General features: G+C 52.6%; 1 protein-coding gene across 1 annotated transcript in view; it reads right to left on the bottom strand.

Annotated features, from left to right (window-relative positions):
- The window catches only part of LOC149432962 (bestrophin-4-like), an 83,054-nt gene extending 63,352 nt beyond the window's left edge, over window positions 1–19,702 (bottom strand). The window contains exons 1-3 of the mRNA XM_089664759.1: window positions 19,551–19,702; window positions 10,962–11,290; window positions 8,874–9,028 (exon numbers count right to left, since the gene is read on the bottom strand). Coding sequence (XP_089520885.1) covers window positions 8,874–9,028; window positions 10,962–11,290; window positions 19,551–19,702 — 636 coding nt within the window. The remainder of the gene's footprint in view (window positions 1–8,873; window positions 9,029–10,961; window positions 11,291–19,550) is intronic.
- Window positions 19,703–20,785: the final 1,083 nt, after the last annotated feature.

Genomic DNA, 20,785 nt, shown 5'->3' with positions numbered 1-20,785 from the left:
GGAAGACAGACAGACAGGCAGACAGACAGGCAGGAAGACAGACAGACAGACAGGCAGGAACGCAGACAGACAGACAGGCAGGAAGGCAGACAGACAGGCAGGAAGGCAGACAGACAGGCAGGCAGACAGACAGGCAGGCAGACAGACAGGCAGACAGACAGACAAGCAGATAGACAGACAGGCAGACAGACAGACAGACAGGCAGGAAGACAGACAGACAAGCAGATAGGCAGGCAGGAAGAGAGACAGGCAGGCAGGCAGACAGGCAGACAGGCAGACAGGCAGGAAGAGAGACAGGCAGGCAGGCAGACAGAGAGGCAGGCAGACAGACAGACAGGCAGGCAGGAAGACAGACAGGCAGGCAGGCAGGTAGGAAGACAGGCAGGCAGACATGCAGGCAGGCAGGCAGGAAGACAGACAGGCAGGAAGACAGAGAGACAGGCAGACAGACAGGCAGGCAGGCAGGCAGACAGGCAGGCAGGAAGACAGATAGGCAGGAAGACAGATAGGCAGGCAGGAAGACAGACAGGCAGGCAGGAAGACAGACAGACAGGCAGACAGAGAGGCAGGCAGACAGACAAGCAGGCAGGCAGGAAGGCAGGCAGGCAGGCCGCCAGGAAGACAGACAGGCAGGCAAGCAGGAAGACAGACAGGCAGGCAGGCAGGCAGGAAGACAGACAGGCAGGCAGGAAGACAGACAGGCAGACAGACAGGCAGGAAGACAGGTAGGCAGACATGCAGGCAGGCAGACAGGCAGGCAGGCAGGAAGACAGACAGGCAGGCAGGAAGACAGACAGGCAGACAGACAGACAGGCAGGCAGGAAGACAGGCAGGCAGGCAGGAAGAAAAACAGACAGGCAGACAGACAGGCAGGCAGGCAGGAAGACAGACAGACAGGCAGGCAGACAGAGAGGCAGGCAGGCAGACAGGCAGGCAGGCAGGAAGAAAAACAGACAGGCAGGCAGACAGACAGGCAGGCAGGCAGGAAGACAGACAGACAGGCAGGCAGACAGAGAGGCAGGCAGACAGACAAGCAGGCAGGCAGGAAGACAGACAGACAAACAGACAGGCAGGCAGGAAGACAGACAGGCAGACAGACAGGCAGGCAGGCAGGCAGACAGGCAGGCAGACAGGCAGGCAGGCAGGAAGACAGACAGACAGGCAGGAAGACAGACAGGCAGGCAGGAAGACAGACAGGCAGACAGACAGGCAGACAGACAGGCAGGCAGGAAGACAGGCAGGCAGGAAGACAGACAGACAGGCAGGAAGACAGACAGACAGACAGGCAGGCAGGCAGGAAGACAGACAGGCAGGCAGGAAGACAGACAGACAGACAGGCAGGCAGACAGGCAGAAAGACAAAAACGCAGGAAGACAGTCACGGAGGCAGGCAGATAAACAAGCAGGCAGGCAGGGAGGAAGACAGACAGACCTCTATGCAGGGTAGAGCAGACCTTAAAGGACTGACATGAAGAAATCCGGTCGCCCCGTCATGGTGCCACGTTCCTCTTTAGTAAGTAAAAAAAAAGTCTGCGCTGGCAGCTGGAATCCGTGAATGAAGCGAATGACCGCCAAGTGTCACCCGTTCACCCGACGTTCACACTTATGCGGATTTCAGTGCGTTTTCCAGTTTGCAGAAACGCACTGCAGTCCATGTAACACGGTTTCCTACGGGTCTAGTTCACATCTGTGCGTTTTGAGTCGATGCGTTTTTTTGGAAAGGGTCAGAGGCTTTTCTCCCCTCAGTACATTGCAATTTGCGTGTAACAGACTTCGATGGACCCGCACAAAAAAATGTAAGTGTTCCGGTTTTGCCGCGTTTTGCTTTTTGCTTCCTAATAGGAAAAGTTCTGTTCATGAAGTGCGACTTCGATGCGACTTTACACCGTCTGGCACTCGAGTAGCATGGAAGATGTATGGAAGTCATGCAGAAACCTTCATCTGACCAATCGCATGTTAGGTTTGATGGCTAGGGTTAGGGTTAGGGGTAATTGTTGGGATTGAAACTCTAACCCTTAACACCAACTCTAACCTGCGACTTTGGTCACATGAAGGTTCCTGCACTACTTTGATGCTACTCGAGTGCCAGAGATTGTAAAGTCGCATCAAAGTCGCACTCCATGAACAGAACTCTCATACTTTTCTATTAGTAAAAAAAAAAGAAGCAAAACACGGCATAAACACGTGTGTTCAAAAACATACTGCAAAACACGCTTGAAGAACGCATCAACTGCACCCTGCATAGATGTGAACCTGGACGTACAGTCGGCGGTATCTGGCAGCAGCAGGGGATCCTCGGAACGGCCGCCACCTTGGACCTGGTGCTGGAACACGCGCACCTCTCGCCTTTGGAACGCCCGCCACCTTGGACCTGGTGCTGGAGCACGCGCACCTCTCGCCTTTGGAACGCCCGCCACCTTGGACCTGGTGCTGGAGCACGCACGCCTCTCGCCTTTGGAACGCCCGCCACCTTGGACCTGGTGCTGGAGCACGCGCGCCTCTCGCCTTTGGAACGCCCGCCACCTTGGACCTGGTGCTGGAGCACGCGCGCCTCTCGCCTGTCGCCTCTCACCTTCCGCCGGGCACATCCAAGGGTGCCATTGTCGCTCTTCAGTCATTGGGAGGCTTGGGTCACCCCTGCAGCTGCGACTGAGCGTGCTCATATTTCCGCACATCGCGTGTCAGGTCCGTTCACTTCAATAGGTTGCCCTACGTACAATAAATGTGGACAACCGTGTCTGTGGGTGTGTGGCGCCCATTCACAATTAATGACACCTAAAGGGCAGCACGTTTCTCGGCATGCTGGGAATTTAGCGCTCGTTCCTGAAACGCATGGAACGCATAGATGTGAACTTGGCCACACATGGATTGAAATGTGGGGATCAGCAGGGAGCGGCTGAATATCTATCCGTGTATGGGCAGGCGGGATGATCTATCGACTGACTTATGTACAACCAGCCTGTCAGGTTTTCTCGAATGATCTGCGCTGCTGGCTGCAGCTGGCAACGCTGATCAGTATGTTCTAATGGAGGTGAAGGCTCCCCGCTATCAGAACACAACAGCACAGCAGGAGGGATTCCCCCATCGACCTCCAATGTGGACGGGGGTCTGTGAAGGGTAATATGGGGGTCTGTGAAGGGTAATATGGGGGTCTGTGAAGGGTAATGTGGGGTTATGGTGGGTGTCGGGGGTGTTTTCAGGGTAATATGGCGGTATACTGGGTGACGGGGGTGTGTGAAGGGCAATGTGGGGGTACAGTGGGTGACGGGGGTCTATGAAGGGTAGTGTGGGGGGTAAAGTGAGTGATGGGGGGGTGTGAAGGGTAATGTGGGGGTACAGTGGGTGAAGGGGTCTATGAAGGGTAATGTGGGGGGGTAAAGTGAGTGATGGGGGGGTGTGAAGGGTAATGTGGGGGTACAGTGGGTGACAAGGGTGTGTGAAGGGTAGGAGGTGGAGACAAGGGATGGTGCTCAGAGGTGGGTAGGGGGTGGAGACAAGGGATGGTGCTCAGAGGTGGGTAGGGGGTGGAGACAAGGGATGGTGTTCGGAGGTGGGTAGGGGGTGGAACCAAGGGATGGTGTTCGGAGGTGGGTAGGGGGTGGAGACAAGGGATGGTGTTCGGAGGTGGGTAGGGGGTAGAGACAAGGGATGGTGCTTAGAGGTGGAGACAAGGGATGGTGTTCGGAGGTGGGTAGGGGGTGGAGACAAGGGATGGTGCTTAGAGGTGGAGACAAGGGATGGTGTTCGGAGGTGGGTAGGGGGTGGAGACAAGGGATGGTGCTTAGAGGTGGAGACAAGGGATGGTGTTCGGAGGTGGGTAGGGGGTGGAGACAAGGGATGGTGCTTGGAAGTGGGTAGGGGGTGGAACCAAGAGATGGTGTTCGGAGGTGGGTAGGGTGCGGAGACAAGGGGCAACTCGGAATGGAGGGGGGGGGGTACCTGCACCTATCCTCTGAGAAAGACAAGCCGCTTATACAATACTACCATTTCTTTGGCAATTTCCGTACGGCGGTGCCAAGTGTGTGACAATCTCTGCTCGGGTGACATTGGCAGGAGTGCTGGGAAAAGACGATTTATCACAACAGGGAGTCCTGTTATCAGACAATCTGCACAGAGGGTGAGATAACAGGAGGGTGAGATAACAGGAGGGTGAGATAACAGGCGGTTCCCAGGAATGTGAAGGGGAAGGAAATATATCTGCCCAGGAGAGATTTATAACAATCAATAAATCCTTCATTTACAAACTCCAGATTACTTTTGTCTCTAATGGTTTCATTGTAACATTCCATGCGATTCTCCACATATATTGGTATCATTCATCTCTAGAATCCCCCACATTGAGGCACACAGGGAACTCTGAGATGAATGGGTTATACTGCCACCCACAGGAGAATTGGCCAGTATAACCTCCCCCAACTCCCATCATACTTCAGTTTCTTGCTAGTGTCCTAGGGCAGCGATTCCCAACCTCAGAACTCAAGTACCCCAACAGATCATGTTTTCCAGAGTTCCTTCACCTTGCACGGGTGCGTTAAATCCATGTCAATGGCTCGGTATGTAGGAATGCTATTTTATCTATGGAATTCCCAAAACATGGCCTGTTGGGGGTACCTGAGGACAAAGGTTGGGTACTACTGCCCTAGGAGGGTGGTCGTACCTGGACCCGCCATGAGGAAGAGGCAGGGTTGGTCTGTAATGTGACTGTGAGGTCTGCTTGTGGCGCTCTCCAAGCACCCACTGACCTGAGTTAGCCATGTTACATGTCTAAGGCGATGGCACAACCCCTCCCCCCCCCCCCCTTGTGTAAGCTTGTCCCTGAGGACTCCATTGGACTATGCTCATTGGAGGGGAGCAGAATGTCTGGAATGGGAATGCCTCAATGGGTTCTTCACGTCTGTGGTTGCCTTGGATGAACAAACCTTTCCTCTGCCTCTCCTGACTTTGGCTGGAGATAGAAGCACTGCTGGCTCCCCTTGAGGGCCCCAGGGCCAATACTGTGACATAGTCCTCCCCAGACATAATCTAACCTCTCCTGCTTCTGCCGCTGGGTTCTTGTGTGGACCTTTATTGGCATTCCACACTTTTCCATACAGTCAGCATGGCGGATCATAATCACAAAGCCAGTGGCCCTGCAGGCCTTATGATCCACTAACAGCTCCAGGGCAGCTTGCAGCATTTGTGGACCTGAGACCAACAGCCTGGCTTACTGCCCCCTGTATGACTCCACACACTCCTTGGACTCTTCCCCAGTTTCATCTGGTATGGTACCCAGCCTTTTGACATAACTCCCAGGCATAAACATGACTTCCAGTCTTCCCTTCAGTCTTGCACAGGTGTACCGGCTCCTCCCCTTCAGTCTTGCACAGGTGTAGTGGCTCCTCCCCTTTAGTCTTGCACAGGTGTACCGGCTCCTCCCCTTCAGTCTTGCACAGGTGTACCGGCTCCTCCTCTTCAGTCTTGCAGAGGTGTACCGGCTCCTCCCCTTCAGTCTTGCACAGGTGTACCAGCTCCTCCTCTTCAGTCTTGCACAGGTGTACTGGCTCCTCCCCCTCAGTCTAGCACAGTTGTACCTGCTCCTCCCATTCAGTCTAGCAGGGGTGTACTGGCTCCTCCCCTTCAGTCTTGCACAGGTGTACCGGCTCCTCCCCTTCAGTATAGCAGGGGTGTACTGGCTCCTCCCTTTCTGTCTTGCACAGGTGTACCGGCTCCTCCCCTTCAGTCTTGGCCTCTGTGGATATCAAGGATGCCTAACTGCATGTCCCAATCTTTCCAGCGCATCAATGCTACCTTAAATTTCCTGTGGGCCTGCAATACTCCCAGTCCCTTTCCCTCCCCTTTGGCCTGTCCTCTGCATCTTGAGTTTTTACCAAGATTCTGGTCCCTGTACTAGCTTTGCTAAGCTCTCAGGGAATTCCCATAATATAATACCTGGATGACCTCCTCTTGAGATCACAGTCTGCACAGACCTTATCAGCCAATCTCCAACAGAATGTTCAAACTCTCTGGAGGTTTGGTTGGATCATGAATCTCCAGACCACAGAACATAAACCTGACACCACAGCAGTAAGGGATTCTTAAGGAACCAAACGGATTGTGATAGGTGTGGCCATTGGCTCCATTCCAAGACCAGTATGCTAAGCCGATAATGCCTTCTTAAGATTGAGGGATCTTGAAATAACATGAACAAGACAAAGGGTGCGAAGGCCTAGTGCATTACCAACAACATTTTATGAAGTAATTAAAACAAATGAATGCGTACTCACAATAGCCAATGGCTAAATCAGTGTTGTACATAAACACGGGTGACAAGATGGTCTTCTAGGAGATGGAACTCACACGACCCTGACATAAGTCAGACTTGCCAGCTTCACTTCCACGTTTCAAGGGTCAAGCCCTCTTCTTCAGAGCAAAGCAAAGCCACTGAAGAAGAGGGCTTGTCCCTTGTAATGCATCAGCTGGCAAGTCAGGCAAATATCAGGGTCATGAGACTTCCATCTCCAAGAAGACCATCTTGTCACCTAGGTTTATGTACAACACTGATTTAGCCATTGACTATTGTGAGTACACACCCTTTGGATTTAATTTCTTAATAAAATGTTGTGGGTAATGCACTAGGACTTTGCACCGTTTTGTTTATGAACTTCCAGAAGTCACCATGGAATTGACCCATCATATGAAGTATCTGGGTCACCTTCTGGAAACTGCTCAGTCAAGGGTTTCACTATCACAGGAAAAACTCCTAACTCTGCTTCCAGGTCAGGACGGTATAGTCCAGGGGACATCCAACTCTCTGCTTTTGCATGAGAGTTCTGGGCTACATGGTACAGAAAACACATTCTCTGGACAATCACATGTGCTGTCATCCAAGAGCAGACTATCCCTATCCTTGCGGCTCACAAATACAGCCCTGGAGTCAGGGAAAGCCTTCTGTCGTTTGGTCTGGAACATTCTCACAATAGATGCCAACTTGACAGCCTGGGGAACTGCTTGGCCACCTTGCACTGATAAGTCCTGGAAACATTATTGGTGCAAGGGGCATGGTCACTACTGGAAGCTTGTTTCCCAATTGACATACAGGAGCTATGAGCGATTCAGTTGGCACTCCAATGCTGGAATCCAAGGTCTTCCAATCTTGATTTAATCAGACAATGACTCAGCAGTGGCTTACATCAGTCATCACAGAGGAACCAGAAGTCTTATGGCTCAAGAACAAGCTAATCAGACTCTGGGTTGGGTGGAACTTCCTAATTCGACCAGGTCTGGAATGACCTCTGCACCCTGGAGGGGTTTCAGGACCTCTGTCAAATGTAGGGAACACTGGAAGTCAACCTCCTGGCTTCCAGATGTAACAACAATCTGAGCAAATTTGTCTCAGGTTCAGGGATCTTCTAGCCATAGCAGTGGGTGTACTGGTGACTCCATGGGATTTGTTTAACCTGATCTACTCCTTTCCTACTCTGATGCTCCTTCCCCATCTGCTCTGCAAGATCTGGATGGAGGGCATTCTCATTGCACTGAATTGGCCCAGGCTTATGTGGTACTCAGACTTCATCAGGCTCCTAGTGAACTCTTTGTAGGTTCTTCCAGATTGGTCAGATCTTTTGTCTCAAATACTGGTATAGCACCCTTCTACATGGTCACTGGGTTTAACAGCATGATTATTGAAGCCCAGGTCCTAAGGGATAGGGTCTACCAGCACACTTGGATATCGTACTTTGCATCCCAGAAAATTCTTTGTAAGATGCATTATGGCTTTTCTCCAGTCTAGTCTGGGTCAGAAATTGGCCACAAGTATTAACCAGGGTAGAACTTAAGCTCTAGAGATTCTTTTTTATAGATTTCTTGCCTCTCATTCCTTGGAAAGAGTCTTCGTACAAGGGGCCACACACAGGTCCACCTATACGTCCACCAGTGACTCTGTGGGACCTCAACCTGGTTCTGTCTATTCTTTAACATCCACCCATGAACCTATCAGTGCTATCCCCCTGTCTGATCTCACTCACAAGGTGGCCTTTTTTTGCTGCCATCGAGTTTCAGAATTACTGGTTTTGTCTTGCAAAGGACCTTTTCCTGTGCTACACAGAAAGTTGTCTTGAGGCCTAGGCCCTCATTGCTCACTAATATGGCATCTTCCTTTCAACTCATCCAGGACCTTGTACTTCCTTCCCTCTGTCCTGCTCTGGTACATCCCAAGGAGACTTCCCTCTATTGTTTGGACATGGTACAAGCTATTTAAGTTTATATCTCAGCTACAGTATGACTTCCTTCAAGCTGAGACTTTGTTTGTCATTCCTAAGGGTACCCTTAGAGGATCATCCTGCTCCTCACTCTATAGCTGATACCATCTTCAGCCCCAAGGTCCTTCAGACAGCCCTCGACTTGCAGGAAGTCCCCGTTTTTACCTGGTTGCCTTGTGGGCTTGTTAGTGTTTGTTTGCTGTGTTGTTCGGCCATCAGTTGGGCCAACGGTGGACTTCCCAGCTGTCTCAGAGTTGCTCTGACCTCATGTCCCTTAATGAGCGATAAAAAACCCCAAGATTCTTGACTTACTGTAAAATCTCTATCTTGGAGGTCATTGAGGGACACGGGTCCCTCCCTTTGATTTATGATCACTCATTCTACAGCTTTTGTTCAAAACAGAGGCATGATGGGAGTGGAGCGGTTATACTGGGTGTTCAATTCTCCTGAAGGTGGCAGTATAGTCCATATGTCTACGTCTACCCCGTGTCTCCTCATGAACTCCAAGAAAAGGAATTTACGAGAAGTCACCATCTCTCCATGTTTTTTGTCTTTCTCTCGTTCTGTTTCTCTCCCTCGTTGAGTATGATGGGTGTACAGAGGTCGGAAGGCTTCGCCCATCTCACACATAACTCACCTCCATCAGCAGTTTCAACGCTATGTCGTCCCGGACTCTCCCATCCCGCCGAGCCTGGGCGGCCAGGTTGGTGAACCACACGCAGGGGATCCAGTACTTGTTGAAGTCGGAGGCTAAACTTTCGTATTTCTTGAGCTCCTCGCGGGTCATAAAGCCTGGAAAAGATTGCTGTGTTAACCCCTTCACTGGCATCGCCCACTCTTCCCCATGAGAGGTCCCATCGTGCCCTCCACCAATGATGTACATGATATTCATTATAGGTCCCTCCTCCATGTCATACAATATGCTGCTTCCATTCTGTGCCCATTGGTCACCATGACGGTTCAACCAATTTATCTGGGGGGCTGGATTGGGAGATTAGCTAATTAGCATACGAGACCTCCCAGTGTTAAAGCCCAATCAGAAGCTGCTACATATGTCCAAGGTGCATCAAGACCAAAGGTGTGCAAAGTCCTACCCCCAGTTCCCACCAGTATGGGCCGTGCAGACCGCGCTTGCTCCCGGCACAGCAGCCCAATCAAATTCAAATGATGCATGCGCCTTTTCCTAAACACATCCATGTGGAAACCACGAGGTCTTTTTTACCACAAGGTTTCCATGCGCCCCCTGTGCCCACGATCGCGCTGCGGGATGAGCTGCGTGGGGGTGTCATTCACAATGAGAAATGCGATGTGGCTGTGGGTGGTTGTGGATGCGGGAATCGCATCAATTCCCTCAGGGCCTCGCCAGAGCACAATTCTACGGCCAATTATTTTTGGTTTTTTCACTTTTTGTCACTTTTGCATGTGGTTTCTTTTTCCTCATTGGATGGAGGGTGTGGGCCCTGACATCTAGGGGGAGGATGCGTGGCCCTCAGGTTCCTTCCTCCCCCGATCCTTGGGGGATCTCTCTTCGGGAGAGCCTCTTGACCAAGTACTTGGTGGTCGGCTTCGGCTGATCACAAGGGAAGGGGTCCTCCAGGCCTTTTGGCTAGGTCAGGGGTAGGCAACCTGCGGCTCTCCAGCTGTTGCAGGACTACAAGTTCCATCATGCCTCTGCAGGTCATAGCTGTAACTGTCAGTTTTGTAATCTTTGCAATGCCTCGTGGGAAATGTAGTTCCACAACAGCTAGAGAGCCGCAGGTTGCCTACCCCTGGGCTAGGTGGACCATGTGGCAACCTCAGTCCCTGTCAGGAGCTTCGTGCCCCGGGGGATCAGGGTAGAGGTTCTACCCCTTCAGGGGGGATGGACCAAAAGCACACCCCTAGGTGCACTTTTTTGTGTTGGTGTTTTTGCACTTGCACCTTTTTTGCACACTTATCGGGTTTTTGTGCACCTCCGCGAAAGTGAAAAGAATCGCATCATTTCCCGCACCGGCAACCAGCCCCAAGTGTGAACCTAGCCTTAGGCCGGCCATACATGGATTGAAATTCAACCGATTTTTCATCCGAAAATCGGACCTAAGAATAATCAGACAATTTTCGCTCTGTTAGTGGGGTCAATGGCACCGGCCGATTTTCGTGGCTCCTCCCCTTTCCGGTGATCGGGCATGTTGGAAAATTAATGAAAAACAACCGATTTTTGAGTCAATGATGGTCAAATCATACGATCGTTTTTCCGGAAAGAATCTGCGCCATGAGCCGTGACCTGGAAGGAGCAGACGTTTCGCCTGTTATATGGGGGGAACTTCATGACTCGGCGGCCGATTTTCAAAATCATTGATGGCGCCGTCTGATTACCGAGCGAACAATGTTTTCGAATTTAGGACGAAAAATTATTCGGAATTCGACCCGTGTATGGCCTGCATTACAGTTTATATGCATTAGAAAGCAGCCACAGCCTGAGCAGAAAAGCCTGTCCCTTGCCAGCATGCCACGGGGTAAAACTCTTGTTCTCTGTGTGGAAGCAGTGGTCACTCTGCAGCGGTCCAAAAAGCCAAGTCAGACCCTATGGCTCTGCAATCAGCAACTCTGATGCTCCTTGCTGATTGGAGAGAAAATGCAGGTCCTCTGTCCTGCTGTGTGGCAGAGCTGTGTAATTCTCAGGACTGGATGGACATCTATGATCCCACAACCAGAACAGTAGGTGTTTTCTACGTTTCTGTCCTACCTGCATCCACGATGTGGTCCATGGTGGGGAATCTCTTGAGGACTCGGGTACTGACCGACCTCAGGATAAGCACGGATGAGAGGTTGGCGTAACGTATGAGGGTGCGTCGCAGCAGGCGGCCCCTCTCGTCTCCCCCGTGGACGTTGCTGGAGACCACACACATGAGCTGGTCCGGCAGGGGGATGTTGGTGTACTGAGCCCACCAACGATTGACGATGAGGTTTACGTAGAACCCCAGAACGAAGGCGATGGGGATGAGGTTGATGTATTGGTTGCAGTATCTGGCCACCTTCTCAAACTGCCGCTTCTGGTCCTCCTTCAGGGCGAACCTGCAAAGGAGCAAATCACAACGGATAACACGGGGAGCGGACAGAGCTGTTCACACGGGAAGAACATGGGAAGAACATGGAGTGCGTCTGTAAGGTGATCTGAATTCCAAGCACCAGAAAACCAGTACAGGCTTGTGAACATACATGTATGCAATGCTCATAGCATTCCTGGTCACCATTCTCATGTTCAAGGCTACTGTTAGAAACCACGGGGGCCCCTTACAGCCAACCTAACAGGGCCCCTCCATCCCCACAAAAAAAAAGCACAGTTTACTATGCTTCAGTTATGAATGAACACAGTGAGTGATCCGTACTGATCATTCATTGTGTTCATTTAGGAAAGGAAGGGGCTAGTAAATTACTGGAACAGATCCCCTGTGTGGCTCTCTCTGCAGCAGCTGAAAGCCGGTGGAAGGGAGAGGAGAAGAAGCCGGCTTTCAGCTGCTGCAGAGAGAGACATACAGGGGATCGGTTCCAGTAATTGCCCCCCCCCCCCACTGTGCCGATCACCCACTCTGCCCACATCTGATTCACCCAGCTGCCTGGGCCCCTCTGCTGGCCTGGGCCCCACACAGGAGAACTGGTGGTACCCCCTTATCCACGGCCCAGCTCACGTTCATGTGCACACTTGGCACCCAATGGCCTATTTAACTCTCCGCCCCCACACTCCCTGCCCCCACACACCCCGCCCTCACAATCCCCGCCCTCACAATCCCCGCCCCCACACTCCCCACCCCAACACTTCCCGCCCCCACACTCCCCGGCCTCACAATCTCCGCCCCCACACTCTCCGCCCTCACAGTCCCCGCCCTCATACTCCCCTCCCCACACTCTACACCTTCATACTCCCTGCCCCCACACTCCCCGCCCCCACTCTCCCCGCAGCATAGAAGTCGGTGCTCTCCCCGCGGCATAGAAGTTGGCGCTCTCCCCGCGGCATAGAAGTCGGCGCTCTCCCCGTGGCATAGAAGTCGGCTCTCTCCCCGCGGCATAGAAGTCGGCGCTCTCCCCGCGGCATAAAAGTCGGCGCTCTCCCCGCGGCATAGAAGTCAGCGCTCTCCCCGCGGCATAGAAGTCAGCTCTCCCCGCGGCATAGAAGTCGGCGCTCTCCCCGCGGCAGAGGAGGGATTGGCAGAGAGGGGTGGAGGACACTGAATGGAGGCCAGTGGAGGGATTGGCAGAGAGGGGTGGAGGACACTGAATGGAGGCCAGTGGAGGGATTGGCAGAGAGGGGTGGAGGACACTGAATGGAGGCCAGTGGAGGGATTGGCAGAGAGGGGTGGAGGACACTGAGTGGAGGCCAGTGGAGGGATTGGCAGAGAGGGGTGGAGGACACTGAGTGGAGGCCAGTGGAGGGATTGTCAGAGAGGGGTGGAGGACACTGAGTGGAGGCCAGTGGAGGGATTGTCAGAGAGGGGTGGAGGACACTGAGTGGAGGGCAGTGGAGGGATTGTCAGAGAGGGGTGGAGGACACTGAATGGAGGCCAGTGGAGGGATTGTCAGAGAGGGGTGGAGGACACTGAATGGAGGCCAGTGGAGGGATTGTCAGAGAGGGGTGGAGGACACTGAGTGGAGGCCAGTGGAGGGATTGGCAGAGAGGGGTGGAGGACACTGAGTGGAGGCCAGTGGAGGGATTGGCAGAGAGGGGTGGAGGACACTGAATGGAGGCCAGTGGAGGGATTGTCAGAGAGGGGTGGAGGACACTGAGTGGAGGCCAGTGGAGGGATTGTCAGAGAGGGGTGGAGGACACTGAGTGGAGGCCAGTGGAGGGATTGTCAGAGAGGGATGGAGGACACTGAGTGGAGGCCAGTGGAGGGATTGTCAGAGAGGTGTGGAGGACACTGAATGGAGGCCAGTGGAGGGATTGTCAGAGAGGGGTGGAGGACACTGAATGGAGGCCAGTGGAGGGATTGTCAGAGAGGGGTGGAGGACACTGAATGGAGGCCAGTGGAGGGATTGTCAGAGAGGGGTGGAGGACACTGAATGGAGGCCAGTGGAGGGATTGTCAGAGAGGGGTGGAGGACACTGAATGGAGGCCAGTGGAGGGATTGTCAGAGAGGGGTGGAGGACACTGAATGGAGGCCAGTGGAGGGATTGTCAGAGAGGGGTGGAGGACACTGAATGGAGACCAGTGGAGGGATTGTCAGAGAGGGGTGGAGGCCAGTGGAGGGAATAACAGAGGGGGGTGGAGGACACTGAATGGAGACCAGTGGAGGGATTGGCAGAAAGGGGTGGAGGACACTGAATGGAGACCAGTGGAGGGATTGTAGGTAACACTGAAGAAATGCTGTGATCGACAGGAGAACCAGGAGAGAGCAGAATCTTGGAGGCCAAGGCAGTGGAGTTTATTCAGAAGTAACGGGTGGTCAACAGTGCCAAAGGCTGCAGAGAGGTCAAGTAGTAAGAGTATTGAGTAGTGGTCATTGGTTGGGATGAGTACGGAGTAGTGGCCATTGGTTGGGAGGAGTACGGAGTAGTGGCCATTGGTTGGGAGGAGTACGGAGTAGTGGCCATTGGTTGGGATGAGTACGGAGTAGTGGCCATTGGTTGGGATGAGCACGGAGTAGTGGCCATTGGTTGGGATCAGCACGGAGTAGTGGCCATTGGTTGGGATGAGCACGGAGTAGTGGCCATTGGTTGGGATGAGTACGGAGTAGTGGCCATTGGTTGGGATGAGTACGGAGTAGTGGCCATTGGTTGGGAGGAGTACGGAGTAGTGGCCATTGGTTAGGATGAGTACGGAGTAGTGACCATTGGTTGGGATGAGTACGGAGTAGTGGCCATTGGTTGGGAGGAGTATGGAGCAGTGGCCATTGGTTGGGAGGAGTACGGAGTAGTGGCCATTGGTTGGGATGAGTACGGAGTGGTGGCCATTGGTTGGGATGAGCACGGAGTAGTGGCCATTGGTTGGGATGAGCACGGAGTAGTGGCCATTGGTTGGGATGAGTACGGAGTAGTGGCCATTGGTTGGGATGAGTATGGAGTAGTGGCTATTGGTTGGGATGAGTACGGAGTAGTGGCCATTGGTTGGGATGAGTACGGAGTAGTGGCCATTGGTTGGGATGAGTACGGAGTGGTGGCCATTGGTTGGGAGGAGTACAGAGTAGTGGCCATTGGTTAGGATGAGTACGGAGTAGTGACCATTGGTTGGGATGTGTACGGAGTAGTGGCCATTGGTTGGGATGAGTACGGAGTAGTGGCCATTGGTTGGGAGGAGTATGGAGCAGTGGCCATTGGTTGGGAGGAGTACGGAGTAGTGGCCATTGGTTGGGATGAGTACGGAGTAGTGGCCATTGGTTGGGATGAGTATGGAGTAGTGGCTATTGGTTGGGAGGAGTACGGAGTAGTGGCCATTGGTTGGGATGAGTACGGAGTAGTGGCCATTGGTTGGGAGGAGTATGGAGTAGTGGCCATTGGTTGGGATGAGTACGGAGTAGTGGCCATTGGTTTTAGCAGTTAGTAGATCTTTAGTGAGGTTTAGTAGGGTGGTGTCAGTGGAGTGTAGGGAGCGAAGGCCAGACTGTAAAGGGACAAGAAGGTTGTTGTCGGTGAGGTGGGAGGAGCTCAGACGATTGTAGACTAAGCGTTCTAGGAGTTTAGAGGTAAATGGCAGCAGGGAGATGGGTCTTAAGTTGTTCAGGTCGGTGGGGTCCAGGGAGGGCTTTTTAAATATGGGGGTGATGTGCGCATGCTTTAGAGGGGAGGGGAAGGTGCCAGTAGAGAGGGAGAGATTGAAGATGTGAGTGAGGGAGCGTAGGGTAGAAGAAGAGGGTGGCCATAGTAGTTGTGAGGGAACAGGATCCAGGGGGCAGCTGGTTAGGTGGGCTTCTGAGAAACGTTTGGTAACCTCTTCATTGGTGGCCAGTTCAGAGGAGGAAAGCGATGACTGTGCTGTTAGACAAGGTATGTTAAGTGGGGAAGATATCTGTATAGTGGACGTGTCCTCACGTATTGCATCAATCTTGGCTTTGATGTGATTGGCAATCTCTCGGGCACTGAGTGAGTTAGTGGGTAAAGGAGGTGGGGGACAGAGCAGAGAGTTAAAGTAGAGAAAAGGTGTCAAGGAATGGAGGACAAAGTATTAATAAGAGACAAAGTAGGTTTGTCTGGCAGCATGGAGGAAGAATTGTATTTTAGAGCGCCAAGTCCTGCAGGGATTTGGTTTTACTCCACAGCCATTCAAGAGCACGACAACGTGTCTTGAGATTTCCGGTGTGGTCAGTTTGTCACGGTTTTAATGGCTGGGGACCGATTTTTTGTGTAGTTAGAGGAGTAAGTGTGTCCAGTGCAGAGGAGAGAGAACTGTTGTAGACAGAGGTGGCCGGGTTAGGACAGGAATCAGGAGAGATTTTGCCATAGAGGTGGTCAGTATCAGAGAAGTGACGGGTTAAAGTGGTGAAGGTTTCTACAAGTAATTGTTTGCTGCTTGGAAGGGTAGGTGGTTGGAGACAAGGATACTGTGAAGGTGGTGAGGTTGTGACCAGAGAGAAGGAAGGGGGTGTTGGTGAGGTTGTGACCAGAGAGAAGGAAGGGGGTGTTGGTGAGGTTGTGACCAGAGAGAAGGAAGGGGGTGTTGGTGAGGTTGTGACCAGAGAGAAGGAAGGGGGTGTTGGTGAGGTTGTGACCAGAGAGAAGAAAGGGGGTGTTGGTGAGGTTGTGACCAGAGAGAAGGAAGGGGGTGTTGGTGAGGTTGTGACCAGAGAGAAGGAAGGGGGTGTTGGTGAGGTTGTGACCAGAGAGAAGGAAGGGGGTGTTGGTGAGGTTGTGACCAGAGAGAAGGAAGGGGGTGTTGGTGAGGTTGTGACCAGAGAGAAGGAAGGGGGTGTTGGTGAGGTTGTGACCAGAGAGAAGGAAGGGGGTGTTGGTGAGGTTGTGACCAGAGAGAAGAAAGGGGGTGTTGGTGAGGTTGTGACCAGAGAGAAGGAAGGGGGTGTTGGTGAGGTTGTGACCAGAGAGAAGAAAGGGGGTGTTGGTGAGGTTGTGACCAGAGAGAAGGAAGGGGGTGTTGGTGAGGTTGTGACCAGAGAGAAGAAAGGGGGTGTTGGTGAGGTTGTGACCAGAGAGAAGGAAGGGGGTGTTGGTGAGGTTGTCAGGAGTGCAGAGATGGGAGAATACAAGGTCAAGGGTGTCACCATCAGAGTGAGTGGAAGTGAGTGGCCATTGCATTAGGTCAAAAGATGAGGGTAAGTTGAGCGGTTGAGCAGTAGCCGGGCTGTTAGCAGTAACAGGGATAATAAAGTCACGAAGAATGATAATGGGGTATTTCAGAGGAGAGAACGTAGGGTAGCCAGACACAGAAGTCATCAAAAAAGCCTGATACTGGTCCAGGAGGCCATCCTCGGAGAAACTGGAGAAAAGGGACAAAGACAATGCGTCTCGAAAAAAGGAAGGGATAGAGATGGAGGGGTAGGAAGGACTTGAAAGGTGCTTTGTTGGGGATAGAAGGAATCCAACTCTACCTCTTTCTGCCCATTCGGTGTGAGTGAGTCCAGTGGAGGCCACCATGGGAGAGGCAGAGTCAGATTCTTGAAGCCAGGTGTCAGTTGTGGCAGGTATGGGAGATAAAAAGGTCATGCACAGATGTGAGCTTGTTACAGACACGTGGCATTCTAGAGGGCAAATGAGGTTGGGGGCTGGTTTTTGGGAGCAGGGGGGTAGAAATTAAACTGAGAAGATTGCAGCTGTTGGCAGAGGAGGAAGGGCTCCGGATATGGGGTTTGCAGTTAGAAAATGGCGGGCCAGGATTGGGGGGAAATGTCCCCAGAGATGAGGAGGAGGAGGATGAGGAAAGTAAGATGGGAGCAGGAGGAGCGCACATATCTCACTGCCGGGTGTTTGTGTCAGCATGCGGGTTCAGTATGTGCAAGAAGTAATGGGTGAAGTAAAAGGGAGAGGATAGGAGTGATGGTGAGTAGTGATAGGCTGAACACCCCCCACCCCCCGTTCGGTTTGCAGTCGAACATTTAAAAGTACTGAAACTTCAACCAAGAACTTCGACACGAACAATATACTGAGCGGTATCTTCCTGCATCTGAGTATGTGGTGAGATCCCGCTCAGTGAGGATTACAAAGTGGAAGCCACTGGGAACAACAGCCACTCAGCCACCAAGTGGTAGGCCACGTCACATGACAGGGCGGGGTCAGCGCATGCTGAAGTGCACAGTGCGCAGAAGTCGCCAACTGTCTGCAGAGTCAATAGCTAAAGACCTCCAAACTTGGTGTGGCCTTCAGATGAGCCCAACAACAGTGTGTAGAGAGCTTCATGGAATGGGTTTCCATGGCCGAGCAGCTGCATCCAAGCCTTCCATCACCAAGTGCAATGCAAAGCGTCGGATGCCGTGGTGTAAAGCACGCCGCCACTGGACTCTAGAGCAGTGGAGACGTGTTCTCTGGAGGGACCAATCACGCTTCTCTGTCTGGCCATCCGATGGCCATGTCTGGGTTTGGTGGTGGCCAGGAGAACGGTACTTGCCTGACTGCATTGTGCCAAGTGTAAAGTTTGGTGGAGGGGGATTATGGTGTGGGGGTGTTTTTCAGGGGTTGGGCTTGGCCCCCTAGTTCAAGTGAAGGGAACTCTTAAGGCAACATTTTGGACAATTTCATGCTCCCAACTATGTGGGAGGAGTTTGGGGATGGCCCCTTCCTGTTCCAACATGACTGCCCCCCAGTGCACAAAGCAAGGTCCATAAAGACATGGAGGAGCCAGTTTGGGGTGGAGGAACTTGACTGTCCTGCACAGAGTCCTGACCTCAACCCCATAGAACACCTTTGGGATGAATTAGAGCGGAGACTGCGAGCCAGGTCTCCTCCCCCGACATCAGTGCCCCTCCCCCGACGTCAGTGCCCCTCCCCCGACATCAGTGCCTGACCTGACAAATGTGCTTCTGGAAGAATGGTCCAACCTTCCCATAGACACCCTCCTAAACCTTGTGGACGGCCTTCCCAGAAGAGTTGAAGCTATTATAGCTACAAAGGGCGGGGCCAACCAGGGGCGGACTGACAACTCATGGGGCCCCCAGGCAATAGGGGATCATGGGGCCCCTGTGTCCTTGACCAAACTCAAAAAAGCCTATGAAAAAGGTACCAGGGGCATCTCATGGGTCCCCCTACTGACCCCGGGCCCTCAGGCAGTGCCCGAGTTTCCAAATGGTCAGTCCGCCCCTGGGGCCAACTCAATATTGAACCCTACGGACTAAGACTGGGGGGCCATTAAAGGTCATGTGCGTGGAAAGGGCGGGGCCAACTCAATATTGAACCCTACGGACTAAGCCTGGGGGGCTATTAAAGGTCATGTGTGTGGAAAGGGCGGTGGCCCAATACTTTCTCTGGTACAGAGACTGATGGGACTGTGGGGGGAGGGGACATTAGAGTGTCAGCTCCTCTGGTACAGGGACTGATGGGACTGGGGGGGAGGGGACATTAGAGTGTCAGCTCCTCTGGTACAGAGACTGATGGGACTGTGGGGGAGGGGACATTAGAGTGTAAGCTCCTCTGGCACAGAGACTGATGGGACTGTGGGGGAGGGGACATTAAAGTGTAAGCTCCTCTGCAACAGAGACTGATGTGACTGCGGGGGGAGGGGACATTAGAGTGTAAGCTCCTCTGGTACAGAGGCTGATGTGACTGCGGGGGGAGGGGACATTAGAGTGTAAGCTCCTCTGGTACAGAGGCTGATGTGACTGCGGGGGAGGGGACATTAGAGTGTAAGCTCCTCTGGTACAGAGGCTGATGTGACTGCGGGGGAGGGGACATTAGAGTGTAAGCTCCTCTGGTACAGAGGCTGATGTGACTGCGGGGGAGGGGACTTTGTACACTTTGTACAGCGCTGTGGGAGATGTTGGTGACATAACAATGTTGTTGATCTCTCTGGTCTCTCTCGCCTTCATTATTATTTATGATTTCTTTTGTAGCAGATTGTATCTTTTAGAAGTGTGTGAAAAGCTGCATTTGATGGTCATATTTTTGGAGCCGGCTTCATGGTTTGGAGGTTGATGGCCGTATCTCCTCCATAAATCTGCCACGTCTGTCATATACAAGAATTGTAAAGCAATAACTCCATAGACTGCGGGGGGGGAGGGGCGAATGGTGAGAGGGAGAGATTATACAATATCTACCAATCAGATCATGCTGAATATATGGTCAGTGCTGGAATCTATCAATGTATGGACTCTGCAGAGTAACACTTCTGTCCGTATGCCGGGTGGAATTGTCGGGACCCGTCCTAGGTGTGGCGCAGTGGTGGTTCAGGGAAGTGGCTCACCTGTAGATGACACTCAGGAGGGTGTAGAGGGAGATGAAGACCAGGAACTCCTTGTACAGTAATTTGTAGATACTTCCTTTCCATCGGAAGAGAAGTTTGGAGAATCCTCCAAATCGGGCATTGGCCACTTTCAGGGTGTAGGAGACGGTCATCCTGCCGGGAGCAGAAGAAGTGACAGTTAGCTGATAGACCAAACATAGTGGTGGATGTTTACTGTATGGTGGGGTCTGGGCAGCTGAGCTTGCAGTCTGTCCATAGATGGCATGATGGGTTTGTGGAGAGAAGAGCGACCAATCATTTCCCACCTTTCCCCAGACTTGTGTTGAGAGGTGAATTCAGATTGGTCAGTTTGGGTGGCAGCACTATTTGTATCACTCTTTGCCTTATTGAATAGACCTGACCAGTCCATAGACACGAGGACTCGGTACCGGGATTGGAATCGGACATTTCTTGGCTGGGTCATCACTGGTCACCACTTTCTGCCTTAATTACCCCCAACATCCCCGAGACGGGAAGTCAGAAAAACGAAATCATCATTTCACAGGTAAAGTAGTGATATTTTCCAGGAACCGTCAAACATCCTTCCCAGAACCCCCCCCCCCCTTGACAGCTATTAATGGTGCCTCCCCCCCATCACATAGACACCTCCGACCAGTGTCTTGTCAACTCCCAATAGACAGCTTCCACCAGTGTCTACCCCTCCCCCACAGATGGATCCAATCAGTGTCTTGTTCCCCACCATTGATGGATCCTACTAGTGGTTTGTCCTCCACAATAGATGGCTTCCACTTGTGTCAGGTCCCTTCCATAGAGGGCTCCCACCTTCCCCCCCATGAATGGCTGTCTCCAGTTTCTTGTCCCTCCATAGACGGCTGCTACCAGTGTCTTGCCCCCTCAATAGATGGCTCCCACTGGTGTCTTCTCCCCCCGTAGATGACTCCCATCAATGTCTTGAGCTCCCTCAATAGACAGATGCCACTAGTGACTTGTCCCTCCATAGACGACTCCCACCAGTATCCTGTCCCCCCATAGATGCCTGCCACCCGAGTCTTGTCCCTTCAGCTTCCACCAGTGTCTTGTCTCCACCATTGATGGATCCCACCAGTATTTCCCCCCCCCCCTCCAATAGACAGCTCCTACTAGTGTTTTGTCTCTTCATTAGGTGACTCCCACCAGTGTCTTGTCCCCCCATAGATGCCTGCCACCTGAGACTTGTCCCTTCAGCTTCCACCAGT

This window comes from Staurois parvus, unplaced genomic scaffold (genome assembly GCF_062004578.1).
Source record: "Staurois parvus isolate SC_StPar_1 unplaced genomic scaffold, SC_StPar_1.0 ptg002025l, whole genome shotgun sequence".
In the NCBI taxonomy this organism is placed as follows: Eukaryota; Metazoa; Chordata; class Amphibia; order Anura; family Ranidae; genus Staurois; species Staurois parvus.
Note: the sequence above shows the minus strand (reverse complement) of the source record. Positions and strands in the feature narration are given on the sequence as shown.